This window comes from Mirounga angustirostris, unplaced genomic scaffold (assembly GCF_029215605.1).
Source record: "Mirounga angustirostris isolate CCGP_5_RB_7025 unplaced genomic scaffold, mMirAng1.0.hap1 SCAF_7, whole genome shotgun sequence".
In the NCBI taxonomy this organism is placed as follows: Eukaryota; Metazoa; Chordata; class Mammalia; order Carnivora; family Phocidae; genus Mirounga; species Mirounga angustirostris.
The window spans coordinates 126,671,836-126,685,865 of NW_026991715.1; the positions used below are offsets into that span (position 1 = coordinate 126,671,836).

At 38.9% G+C, this 14,030-nt stretch overlaps 1 protein-coding gene across 1 annotated transcript in view; it reads right to left on the bottom strand.

Moving 5' to 3' along the window:
* Positions 1 to 12,256, bottom strand: part of SPEF2 (sperm flagellar 2) — a 167,447-nt gene extending 155,191 nt beyond the window's left edge. Inside the window, 2 exon segments of the mRNA XM_054504500.2 lie at positions 1,209 to 1,311; positions 12,077 to 12,256. Coding sequence (XP_054360475.1) covers positions 1,209 to 1,311; positions 12,077 to 12,134 — 161 coding nt within the window. The 5' untranslated portion in view covers positions 12,135 to 12,256.
* Between the last annotated feature and the right edge of the window lie 1,774 nt (positions 12,257 to 14,030).

Here is a 14,030-nt window from a genome sequence, read left to right on the forward strand (position 1 = left end):
AAACCCATAGAATGTACAACCCTAAGAATGAACCCTAATGTAAACTATTTACTTTGAGTAAACATGTATCATTATAGGTTCATCAGCTGTAACAAATGCACCACTCTGGTTGGGGAGTGGATACTGGAGGAGGCTATGAATGTGTCAGGGCAGGAGGTTAACAGGGAATCTCTGTGCTTTCTTCTCAATTTTTCTGTCAATCTGAAACTGCTTTAAAAAATAAAATTTAAAAGAAAATAGGCAAGGATTGCATAACATTTCCCCAGTGAAGCTATACAAATGACTAATAAGCACACGAAAAGATGCTTACCATCATTACTCATTCGGGACATGCAAATCAAAATCACAAGAGATACTGCCTCATGCTGACTAGACAACTATAATCAAAAAGACCATAACAAGTATTGATGAGGATGTGGAAAAATGAAACCTTACATTACTAGCGTGAATGTAAATGATAATGGGCACTTTGGAAAGCAATTTGGGTGTTCCTCAAAATTGTAAACATAGATCATGTAACCCAACAATTTAACTCCTAGGTATACACCCAAGATGAATGAAAACATTTCCATGTAAAAACACAATGTTCATAGCAGTGCTGTTCATAATAACCAATAACTCGTATCCACCAATTAATGAATTGATAAATGAAATGTGATATATCCAATTGAAAGTATTCAGCAACTAAATAGGAATTAAGAAGTACTAATACATGCTATAATATGGATAAGCCTTGAAAACATTATCCTAAGTGGAAGGAACTAATCACAAAATACACATATTGTACAATCCCACTGATATGAAATGTGTAAAATAGGCAAATCCATAGAGACAGAAAATAGATAAGTGGGTACCAGGGGCCAGATGGTTAGTGGTGATGGTTGTGAATATACTAAATATGTAAATATGTTTAAAACCACTGAACTGTATGCTTTAAACTGGTAAATCATGGTCTGTGAATTAGATCTCAACATAGCTGCTATAAACAAAAAATATTACAGGGTTTTTGTTTTTGTTTTTTTTTGTTTTTGTTTTTGTTTTTGGCCAGGATACAGTAAGTTGCTTCATTTCTCTTAAAAGAAAGAAGAACCAATTAACAAAGTTATAGCTCACTATCCTTTAACTTTGGGAACTAAAGCCATCCAAATGCCAAAGGAATTGACCCTTTTTAGGAAAGAATTTAGGAAAGAATTTAGGAAAGCACTAACCTGCTTTCTGAAAATTCTGAAAAATCACCCTGAAGTTCAAACTTGTGCAGAATTTCTCCAATTAGATAACCACTGGAAAATGACTTTGCAAATGACTTGGGACCTGAATTTTGAAACATAAAAATGAAGAAGTAAATTATAATGTTCCATATAGAGCACAATTATTTTCATTTTATATGCATAGAGTAAAACACCATACCATAACTTGAACTCAAAATGCCATGAAAATACTTCTAGAATCATCCTTTAATAATCAAACAAAAAGACTGAAGTTTAATAGATGATGTCTTATAAAGATCCTTAAATAAATATAAATCGATACGTGAAGATACAAGAAATTTTGAAAGAAACACAACTTTGACCAAATTGAACAAAATACAACCAATAAAATTTATCTAAACAACCTTAGATCTAAAGTCAAGCCTTCAATCTATTTTACAAAATTACACTCTAATACCTTAGTTATCAATACAATCTATGGATGATGATAGCATATTCTAGCCAAGCGAGGTGCAATCTAACTTTAGTAAACTTTAAGACTTTATTTTAACCTTTTTACAGTGGAAATTTTACAAAAACCATCTATCTGCACCTTCTCAAAAACAAACAAACAAACAAACAAAAAAAACCTACTGAGCATAATCAGGCTTTCCCTTGGTAGTTCCAGAGGTTACTCTGATCTAGTTGTCCCGCGCAATGACAGCGATAGCCCAGAGGAAAATAGAGTTTGGAGCCAGGGACATCTGCATTGGAATCTTGACTCTGCCCCTTACTAGTTGTGCAACCTCTGGCAAGCTGCTAACCTCCCTCAGTTCCTATCTCCTCATCTCTACGAGATAACCATATCTCTACGTCTCCTGAAGAGCTATTTTCAAGATTAGAGGTAATGTATGGGAATTGCTTGGTACCACGCCTGCCACAGAGGAAGCACATAATGACAGTGCAGAAAAAAATGTGTTAATAAAATTTGCTTTTTACAAATGTCCTTAGTGGTGGGTCACTTCTATTTTTCTTATAAAGTGAAGAATATCAGGTTACATGTTATTCAAGGATGATATGCAAAGTTGATACACAAAATAAATTATGCTATCATTTCTCAAATGATTTCAAAATCCTCCCAAAACCTTCAACTTGTTTCTATCAGGGTCTTTTAGGCAACAGCAGTCCAAGCACTAAATATCACTGAGGTATGGCAAGCTCATTTATACCAGATTGTTCTCTTTTATCTCTTTGACCAGTAATAAGGTGGCTAATTGATTATGAAGAAATAACATCTTTTCCTGATTTGTAGAAATGGAACTTGGTGTGTGGTTCTGGGGGTGGTGACATGAGTCACTCCACAAGGCCACTGCCCAGAGGCCTTACTCAGCATACTACATGTTCTCATAAGAACAAAACTCTTGCATATCCGACACCAGCCCACAATTTTGCCCAAAGCTCTCCTAATATTTGTTCTCAAAGTATTTTATACTCTTAATAATACCCCAATTCTCAGGTTGAATCAATATATAATAAAGTAGTTAAAAATGATGTCAACTATGACCATGGATTCTGTCTACTTAGGGTGAACTCCAGAATCATCCGGCATCAGAATCTACTGACTGTGTCTTCTGGCATCAGAAAGTAGTAGTATTTGAAGCAAATGAAATCCAAATGGCTCCTTCCATGTCCAAAGGGCAGAGGTGTGCTATCTCCTCCTCCTGAGTCATTGCTGCTTCCTCCTTTCCTCAAAGACCTGATGCTGTTGGCCACCAATGCTGTCACCTGGTCTTGGCTGCCATCACTGTCCTTACTGTGCCATCTAGGATGCTCTCGCTGCATCCTGCACCTCTTCCGTCATTGCTTCCTTCTTTCTGGGTTGTTTATTTCCCCCTTTCTCTCTTCCCTAGTCCACCCTTATTTTCCTCTCAGCTTTCTGAGGAGCCATTGGAAATACAGCCATTGTCAGACTATGGGTATCTATTTATAGTCCAAAGACTCTTGCTTTACATTCAGAAGCTGTTGCTCCATCACCTTCAGGTAGTTTTCATTCCTTCTCTTCCTCCCTCTGGATTTTGCACTATGTCCGCTGTTCCGTAGACTGAATGCCTGAAGTCTAGCCCATGAAGAACCGGGGAATATCTGTATCCTGTTCTGTCACCCTCAATGTAGTAGGCAAATGGCCTTTAGTAAACTGTTTGCTAGACAAAGGTCACAGAAAAATAAAATCATAATCCACTGCCTTTGAAATGCATGACCTATTAATAAGGCAATTCTGATATGAGTAAAATAGAGGCATTTGTGGGTATAAAGAATAAAGAACAGTAAACACTTCTTATTTCATTGTCAAATAGTTTACTACCAATAAACAAGTACAAAAACATCTGTCTGTCTGCAGCTTTATATGCATAGGACACTTCAGAATTACTGTTGCTGCATAAGCAGAAAACAGAACAGTGAGTTCTCCCATAAGAGCAAATGGGAAAACCTGTAGAAAAAAATAAAAGAAGAGGAAAAGATGACTACCTGAAAGAAATTAGACAGGAAAGAAGATGATGAACATATATTAGCTAGGAATATACAGATTAAAAAGTACGAGAAGACAGAGAGGAAGCTAGAGAGAGAGAAAGAAAAAGAGAAAGGGGGAGGGGTGTGGGAAAGAAACAAGGAAAAAAAGAAAAAAGCAAAGGACAGTTTATTTTTGTTATATTTTTTCTTCCCAGTAAATGTTCCTGGCTACCATGATTAATTCCACGATGGCCACCTCTATACGTTCATTTGCACTAACAACTGGAATTTCCTGTGGGAAAGAAGAGGCAGGTTGACTCTAGGACAAGATCAATGAATAATCTGAGAAATAAATAAACCATGGGAGCCCAGTGATATCCTTCATCCTGAGCTCTAAAGTCATTTACATCTGGGACCAGGTCATTCAGCAACAACTCAACCCTGCCTCCGATTTTCCACACTGCACGCCTGATCCCTATCACAATGGTTTTCTTTTGCTGAAATCTTTGATGTGGGCCTTTCTGGAAGGTCTGTATGAGGAAGGATACAACAAATGAAATGGCCCGTGTGCTTCCCACCAAAATGACCCTGAGCCAGTTGGAGAAAGCACATAAAGGAGATGAGCCTTCTGTATTCCAAAATTATGGTAAGAAGGAAATCAAAGTCTCTGGAGAAAGATTCTCTGGGTTTGACTCCTTGTTCATTTACAAGCCGCTGGATTTTGGGCAATTATAAAAGCCTCGGTTTCTTGTCTTGAAAAGAGGGAGAGTGATGTGTTCTACCTCATAAGAGTTGGTTTGAGAATTAAAGGAGATATTGCATGTAAATGCTTAGCATAATTCCTGGCATATAGTTAAGTGCTCAGTGACAAATTTTTATTGTTATTATCAATGCTTCCCAATTTAAGATAACATGTCATATTAATTACACAATCTCTAAGCTCAATGACTACAGTACAAACATCCTTATTTAAAAAGTAATTCAATACTCAGAGGGCAAATATTTGACATTGTCTTTAAAGTCAAGTACAAGCTCCACCCCCCTTAGGTCCAGACCAGGTATATCACTCCCATCAGAAGTACGTGTAATCAACCATAGTTGATTCCTACAGCAAAACATTTCAATGGGAGAAATAATGAGTAAACAGCATGACAGCATTTCTGGTTAAGTTTTGCCACCAAATGAATAAAGAGATACTTGAATTATGGAATTGTAAATAAAGGTCTATAGACCTATACATTCTATGCTTAGTGGTCTTCACTCTTCCTTTACTAGAAAAGCAAAGATCTAGTCTGCATTATCCACCACATTTGAAAAGCCAAACAAATTTACTTCCATTTGAGAGAGAGAAAAGCAGCTGCTGATAGCTTGGCACTGACCTGGCCCCATCAGGCCTTGGTGTTCCTAGGAGTTGGCCCGCATTCACAGCTAGGCCTTGGCATTCTCATGCTGAACATAATCAATTTCATAGCACACCAACACCAGACAAGGCCACTCTGTGACCCTGATAGATCAAGACAAAAACAAAGTTCCTTTGTAATCATGTCTGTATTCAGACCAAAACAGTATTGTCCAAAACTCAGAAATGCCCTTATTGTCGCCAATATGAGTGTTTGCTGCTCTTTTACTAATCATGGCTTTGTCTTGCTCTATTCTCTCCACTTCCTAGATAAGACTTACTGAAATACACAGTCGTAGAGTTGCCTATGCTTCTTGGCATGGTCCAATTCAGAGCAAAGCACTCTTCCTTGAACCCTCCTCAAAAAACACCTAACACAAGCCAAGGTGCTTTAAGTCCTTTCTAACACCCGCTTACTGAATGACCGACAGCTCTCCATGGTATGTGTTTTCTCTTGTTGGCCACAAGTCAATAAACCCAACTTTGTTCAACGATGGGTGTGTGTGTCCTGTGGTCTCTGGCTGGAGGACAACATTGACAATTTATTTTCCTCCAGTATAACAACAGGATGATCAATCCTCTCCTTTGAAGACATTAGCATAATTCTCAAGATGTACTACGTGAAACAAAAACTCTATATCATTCTAATTTTCTTTGATGGTTAAAACATTGGGTGGCATTCTTTTCTTGGGACTTGATATTTTAAAAATTTTGACATTGATTTACACAACAGCCTTCAGGTATCAGATTTGGTGTCTCAATTTTTAGGCAATGGAAGCCAAATTTTCATCAAGGAAAATGCTGCTGAGCTGGCCAGGAAATACCAAAATCTGTTGTATTATGAGAAACAATATATTTCCTAAGGACTCTGAGGGAGGAAAATGTGTGGTTTAATGACACCAGGTTAAATGAGGAATGAAGTAAAAGTGAGCAGGCCCAGAATCTATTGGTAACTTGCCACTACCTAGCTGTAAAACCCTAAACAAATCTCTGAACACATCTGATTTAATTACCTCATATGCCAAAGAAGAATTAAATGATGTCTAAGATTCTTTTCCCTATCTAAAGTTATGAGTCTAGGATATGGTAAGGTCACAGGCCAATAACAGGTCACCATAATACATTATGAAATATTATATATAAATAAATATTCAGTAGGATACTTTAACATCTCTGTTGTGTTTCTCAAAATAAAATTTGATGCTTTTGAAAGGTCTGGACATAAGACCTAATCAACAAAGTATAATTAGTGCACAAGAGGGCCCAAATAAAGGATGTCCCTAAAATTTGGTACAAATAGAAAATATGACTCTCTAAAAAACTACTAAGATTTAATATAAAAGGATAAAATTAGCCACCTATGGAAACCCACTTGTAAAACAAAATTAACAAGGAGCATAGATTATTTCTTTTTATTATTATTATTATGTTAGCAAATCTCTATTCTGAATAAGGTTAATTAATATATCCCGAGATTATTAGCTACCTGATGTGTGAAAAATTTAAATAGGTAAATTGTGAGCTTTAAGAAATAATCTATGCAAGAATGAAGCATAGATTGTTTCTTAAAGCTCACAATTTACCTATTGTGAGCTTTAAGCTATGAACTATGAACTATGAACCTATCACAGCTACATAGATAAAAATATCTCTAGAGCAGAGAAGTAAAACACATCCAATATTAGTTGATTTGAAGGTTCTTTTGGTAATATCTAATTTCTGATTATCAATGAGAAATCTGACATAAATATGATCTTCTTCTGGGTGTATCAGCCCATCAAAATGATACATCAAGTACAATTGCCAGTATAAGTTATTTTGCTATTTTTTTCCTCAGGATAAATGGGTATCCTGATTTATAAAATCAAAATGTAATCTCAGTTAGTATGAAACAATTCCTAAAAAATTGCTTAAAGTAATAAAACAGAGCTTCTGAAATCACAAAGATGGGGATCAAAGTACTCAGGGTGACGTTCTCAAGAGGAACAAATCCATAAAGTTCAGCCTAAAATAATACTTTACTTTGCCTCACTGGCACACTCTCATGTAATAAACAATTAGTTACTAAATACCTATTATAGGACAGGCATGATAGTAGGCATTATCCTAAAGTAAGAGACAGAAGAAAAGTTGAAATAATATTCATTGAGTATCTAGATCTAGTTTAGATGTTAGGCACTGTGGTAGGTGTTTTCCATTTCCAATCTCATTTCATATCCTTCCAAACATGGATAATTTTTTCCATTTTTCAATTGAAGTATAGTTGACACACAATGTTACATTAGTTTCAGGCGCACAACATAATGATCTGACAACTTTATGCCTTATGCCGGACTCACCCCAAGTGTAGCTACCATCTGTCACCACACATCACTGTTAAATACCATTGACTATTTTCCCTGTGTTGTACCTTTCATCCCCATGACTCATTCATTCCATAATTGGAACTAGAACAACAATTATTCTTACTTCTCGGGGCATAAAAGTGGGACCTAAAGACAATTATTTATATTTCAGATGCTACAAAATTGATAGAGAAACTTAACTGTCCCAAATCCAATTTTCTCTTTATTACACCTGTTATTATTGACAACAATGTTTAAGATTATTGAAACAATTAAAATATGCATAATAAGGTATTTACAATTTTCAATATAACCACACCCAGAATTCAAAAGAATATGGATTATCTTGTATATACCCATGTTTACAAAAGACCTGATCTGTACAATACATAGAATTCAAATGTTTCTACTCATTTTGGGAGAATGTTCAGTTACGACACTCCATTGCTAGTTTCCTCATATAGTGAATTCATAAGAGTTTTGTAAAACAGAGGCAATGCTTATTCTTGAAAATAATTAGGAGCTCCTAAAGAATTTTACAGCAAATCTCTTAGTAACATTACTCTACATTACTTTTTTTTTTTTTTCATTATAGAAACAACTGCTTGAAAACAACTGCTTGAATTTCAGATGTAATTTTGGGTTGAGCAACTTTTTGTATTCCAAGACATTTTATTACCATATACATCTAAGCACCATTCTCTAGGAGAAATGGTCTAGTTAAATTAAATTCACTGGAGATCCTGAGCTTTAGTAACAAAGCTTTGAATCTTCATATGTTGAGACTAATCAAGTCTCTGGTGACTCCCAGAAACCTCATTAAGTGGAGGGAGACGATTCTCAATTGAGGATCATTGGAATTTGTTTTCTTTACTGCTGACACTCAGGGTAGTCCAGGCAACAGGAAATTCAGTATAGTATGCTTTATTCAAACTGACTTCTACCTTTCAGAATAATGCAGAAATCAATCAGCCTTAGCTGCCTTGCCAATGACTGAACCATTACCCAGCCTCACCAAGACAGTGTAAATGCACTCACTTGCCATCCTCATTGTTTTCTTTGTCCTAGCAAGCAACATATGGACTGAACCGCTTCTAAACCAACACTAATAAATCCACCTTAGCCATTTACCCATCTAGGAATTAGGTTATACCTTGTGAAGTTACAACATGCCTGGGTGGTTGAATTTGTGTACTTCTTAGAACTTCAAACTGAACAGCAATCCTTATTAAAAGGAGCTCAAATGAATACACTTGAGAAAGTTGAGGTTTTAAAAAAATATATTCCCTCACTGTAAATTGCAATATACAATATACTGCGTAAGAACACAAGTCAAAGATCTAGCTTCAAATTCCAGCTATAGGATCCACTAGATTTGTGACCCTGAACAAATAACCAAGCATCTTAGCTTCTTTTACTCATCTTTACAGCTGGGACAATGCCTCTTAGGGCCTTCGTTTAGAATTCAAAAACAAACAAACAAAAACCTATGTAAAGGGCTTAGCATAGGGTCTGGTGTAAGTGCCTAAGTGTCTAATAATATTTTTGTTTATTATTTTTTATTATTTTTGCATTTATAAAATTCATTTAAGAAAATAATTCTTATGTAATCCTCCCTAATACCTTATTAGAAGATGTTACTAATTTCAGTTAAAAGATGGTAAACATCTTTTTCTCCTAATTTGTCATATGAAGTTTGATCTTTTTTGATTTTCTATTGGTAATGCTATGTTGAATTTTCCTTTCAAAATATGAAGGCAATGCAAGCAACAAGCCAAGTAACACTGATGTATAAAGAAAAGCCAGCAATCTTCTCCTTTCCCAGGGTAACCAGTATCAATACACTAGTTTATATCCTCCCACACTTTTCTCTATGCTTACAAAAACAGACAATATGAAGATTCATGTATATGTCTCTCCACATATCTCTCTGTGCTAATATAAACATAGATGTGTGTTTGTGTGTGTGTCTGTGTGTGTGTGTCTGTGTATCTGTAGTTCCTAATTGGTACAAAAATGGAATTATACTCATCACAATAAGCTATAACTTTTATTTTTTACTTGACAGAAATATGTGAATATCCTGTAGGTCAAAAGTTATAGCACTAACTCATTCTTTCTAATAATTGTATAACAATCCATAGCATGAGTACAGCATCATTTATCCAAGTATGCTACTACTGAAGCATATTCAGATTGGTTTCCATTTTTTGATTTTATCCCTACAATCCATGTAGCAATAAACATCCTTGTTCAAATATCCTGACATACTGGTGATTTTATTGTAGTATGATAGCTTCTGAAAAGTGAGATTTAGCATTTATTATGTCCCAAGCATCATTCTAAATGCTTTACATTTATTATCTCATTTAATCTTGACACAACTCGATGAGCTATTATTATTACTCCTATTTTGAGTATCATGACATTTAGGTAAATAAATTGCCCAAGGTCACCAGCGAGTAAGTGGTGGATAAGTGATTCCAACCCAGGCAGTCTGGTTTCCAAATCCTTCCTCTTAACAGGGCCCTTATAGAGAAAGTTGCTATATTACTTTCTCCAGAGGTTGTTGCCACGTATAGTCCTTCCCTGATAGTTCCTCTGAACAGTTCTGAGCTTTCCACAGTACACCATAAAATGTCTTATCTAATGACCAGAATCAACAACTGGCAGTGTGCTTCCTCAGGTGCACAAATTCTATCTTGTTTGTTTCCAAACGCATTTGAGTGTGTTTCCTATAATCTGAAACGCCTTTTACAATATGGAATCTGGTTACATCAGGGACTGTCTCTTTAGACTCCGGTTAGCAGTTAGGATCAAGAAATAAGTATGTATTCCTAATGAATGGGATGCAGAGTATCGCAGCCATCTCTGCTAACAACCTCAGGGAAGCAGACATCAGGAATTTTCCATTCATAGCTTATGTTGTTAAAATTCTTAAAATGTCTCCAGTCTTTTAATCTTCACAGAAAGAAGTAATTCTTCCTCTTCCTCTCAAAACCAAAATCCCAAAAACTGATTACAATTATAATTACAACTAATACAATTACAATGGCATACTGCTGTTATGTTTCTTATTAATTTTATTTACTTTTCTCAAAAGTGTTTCAATATGCAATAGAGTCTTGGGGACTTGACCAAAGGGTGTGGTTTTTTTACTAACCAAGTAAATGAACCAAATTAAACTCAGCAACCCGTAACTGCTTTTCTTTGGAAGAGTGTAACTTAAGGGAATTATATTGCACTTTGGCTCCACTGGTAAAAAGGGAATTAAAAAAAGTGCTAAACATTGTGCTGTGATCAGCATCATATTTTAAGTGAGAAACAGTGACAAAATGGGATGATCATAGAATCCTGTGAAAGAATATATTGCAGTTCCCAGGGAGTGCAGGCGGTGTGGTTTGGCAAAGAAAAAGACTAGGGTTTATGCCTCAAGAAATGCAACTGGAGGTGCTCCAACATTAAGGAGCCTAATGCTGACGACGAATATCTTGCTGCTTCAGAAACACTACTAGTCTAGCAAATTCCACGGTTGACCTAAGGTCGGGTAGGCACTATTGCCCCTCTGGTACCAACTGGGCGTTATGCAAGGGTGCTTTTGCGAAAACAGGCTGAAATGATTGGGGCTGAAAATCTCTTGCCTTGAGCAAAAACCAGACCAGCTGGAAAACGAAGTGCTGAAGAAACAAGAGAAAGAAGCTGAGCGGGAGGATAGTGCTCTGCTGGAATTACTCGGCTGTCACAGAAATCGCCAGCATGTACAACTGCCTGTGTGGTTGTGGGAGTTAGAAACTTTGGACGGCTGCGATAATCAGATTAGTGAATAAGGTCAGCTTTAGCCAAGAGTGAAGAGTGGTCGGAAATAGCTAATGTTTGTAAATTTTGAGCTAAAACTGCTGCATTAACCCGTTTCACACACGCCCCCTCTCCCGCTAGGTCGGTAGGTACGGAGAGTGTGATCGGATCTATTTTATACTGGAGGAAACACACTCAGAGAAGGTATTGTAACTTGTCCGGGGGCACACATCTAGTAGTTGGCTTTCTTTTTTTTTTTTTTTTAGATTTTATTTATTTATTTGAGACAGAGAGCACACGAGAGGGGGGAGGGTCAGAGGGAGAAGCAGACTCCCCGCCGAGCAGGGAGCCCGATGCGGGACTCGATCCCGGGACTCCAGGATCATGACCTGAGCCGAAGGCAGTCGCTTAACCGACTGAGCCACCCAGGCGCCCTAGTAGTTGGCTTTAGGGCTTCAGATTTCATGGGCTTGCCAGCCTACCATGCTTCTAAGGATGTGAAGGGAATAATGTCAGGGCCATATTATTGAGTCCAGCAAATTCTTCTCTCCATAGGAACGAAGGATACCTCCCTAAACCCTCTGATGGCTTAGAAGCGCACCGTAGATCAGAAACCGGGCTTGGGCCCACCGTGATGATGGATAACTCGGGGGCGGCAGGATGGGGATGGGAGAGGCTGAGGTGACTGGGGCCACCAGACGGGCCTGGGGCGCTGCCGGGCCCCGCGGGCACCTGGACTGCACAGCTCGCGCCTCCCCCGCCACCTTCCATCCGCACGCCGCGCTCCGGGGCTCTGCGCCCCGCTCGCCCCTAGGCCGCTCTCCCCGGGCTGTGTCACTCACTCACGGTCTGGGACACCTTCACCTCCTGGTTGAGCCACTGGCACAGAATCTCCGACATGGTTCGGCCTGCGCCTTCTACGGTAAGCAGGTGTAGGAAGGCGCGGGAAACCCAGCCAAGGGCCCCGCGTCCTCCTGTTGCCAAAGGCAACCCGTTGCTAAGGAAGCGTATCGAGGCGGGAGCCTGGGGGGAAAGGCTGGGGCAAGAGGGGCGCCAGAGTCCAGGCGCGGAGGACAGAAAACCGTGGCCTGCCCCCTGTCGGCGGGGGAGCCGGGGACGTGCGCAGGCGCCGGGGCCTCCGCGGTGGTGGTGCCGGCGGGGAGCGGGAAGAGGGGCTGAGAGGTGGGCGAGCAATGGTGGGTGGGCCGAGGGAGCGAGGCCGGGAGGCCACGGCCTGAGCGGGGGCTTCTCGGACGAGCAGAAAAAGAAAGCAGGAGTCTTGATTGAAGGGGGATTCTTTTTCTTCCTGCTTGTCCTTTAAGGAAATCTACAAAAAATCTTCTTTAATGGCAGCCGTTTTGTAATTGATTTACAAATTGCCTGTTCTAATTGCTGTATTGTGTGGCTAACCTGGCAAGAACAGATTGTGTCTTAAGTATGTTTTAGTCCCAGACCTGGTATAGGGCCTGACACCCAGAAGCATCCAATAATTTTTGTTCTTAGTGGCAGCACTAACAATTAGGGTAATTCCTATCTCCGCGGTGTTTTGAGAGGTGAAGACTTAATGAGGTGATTTTCTAATCAATTTTTCCTTCCAGATAATTATTTTTAAATGTATTTTGACAAACACTCTTACCTTGAGCGAACCCGAGTCAGGCTTGTTGGAATCTTCTGGAGGCTCAAATCTTGAGCTCTGTCCTTAGCCCCCTTATTCAATTTTAGCAAGAATCCTGCTCTGCGGTGTCTGTTTAAGGACCCCCCCTTCCATATTGATCAAATTCTGTATCCCTCACCTTTGATATCTGCTCCCCCGGCCTGCCTTCAGCGAGAATCCTTCAAGTCAGTTTAGCCAGAATCCCCTTGGCCCTGATGTTTCCTCTTAGAAATTTTCCATCCACTGACCCCAGCCCTGCTCCTTGGCTATAAATCCCCACTTTTCTTTGTTGTGTTCAGAATGGAGCCCCAACTCACGCCCCTGTTGTAAAACCCACTTGCAATGGTCCCTTGAATAAAGTCTTCCTTACTGTCTTTAACAAAGGTCAGAAAAATTTTCCTTTAGCAATTTCTAAAGTTTAGATGGAGTTATAGAAAAAATTATATGCATTTGTATTATGTATACTTAATCTTATATGTATGATAAATAATACATAGTAGTGCATTTATGTATGTCACAAAGAATTTCCCCTCAAAGGCCTGGATACATCAAATTATGATTCTTTTTTTTTTTTAAGATTTTATTTATTTATTTGACAGAGACACAGCGAGAGAGGGAACACAAGCAAGGGGAATGGGAGAGGGAGAAGCGCGCTCCCCACCGAGCAGGGAGCCCGATGCTGGGCTCGATCCCAGAACCCTGGGATCATGACCTGAGCCAAGGCAGATGCTTAACAACTGAGCCACCCAGGCGCCCCAAATTATGATTCTTTTAAACTGTATGCACAATAACAGTGATAACCTACTAGAATAAACGACTCTTAAGATTGATCTGAAATTGATCCATGTGTCCTGATTGGCTAAAAGTTTAATACCATTTCACTTAACTTTTAAATCTCCCATCCCGGGGCGCCTGGGTGGCTCAGTTGGTTAAGCGACTGCCTTCAGCTCAGGTCATGATCCTGGAGTCCCGGGATCGAGTCCCACATCGGGCTCCCTGCTCGGCAGGGAGTCTGCTTCTCCCTCTGACCCTCCTCCCTCTCATGCTCTCTGTCTCTCATTGTCTCTCTTGCAAATAAATAAAAAAATCTTAAGAAAAAAAAAAATTAAATCTCCCATCCCATGAACTTCCTCACACCCAAT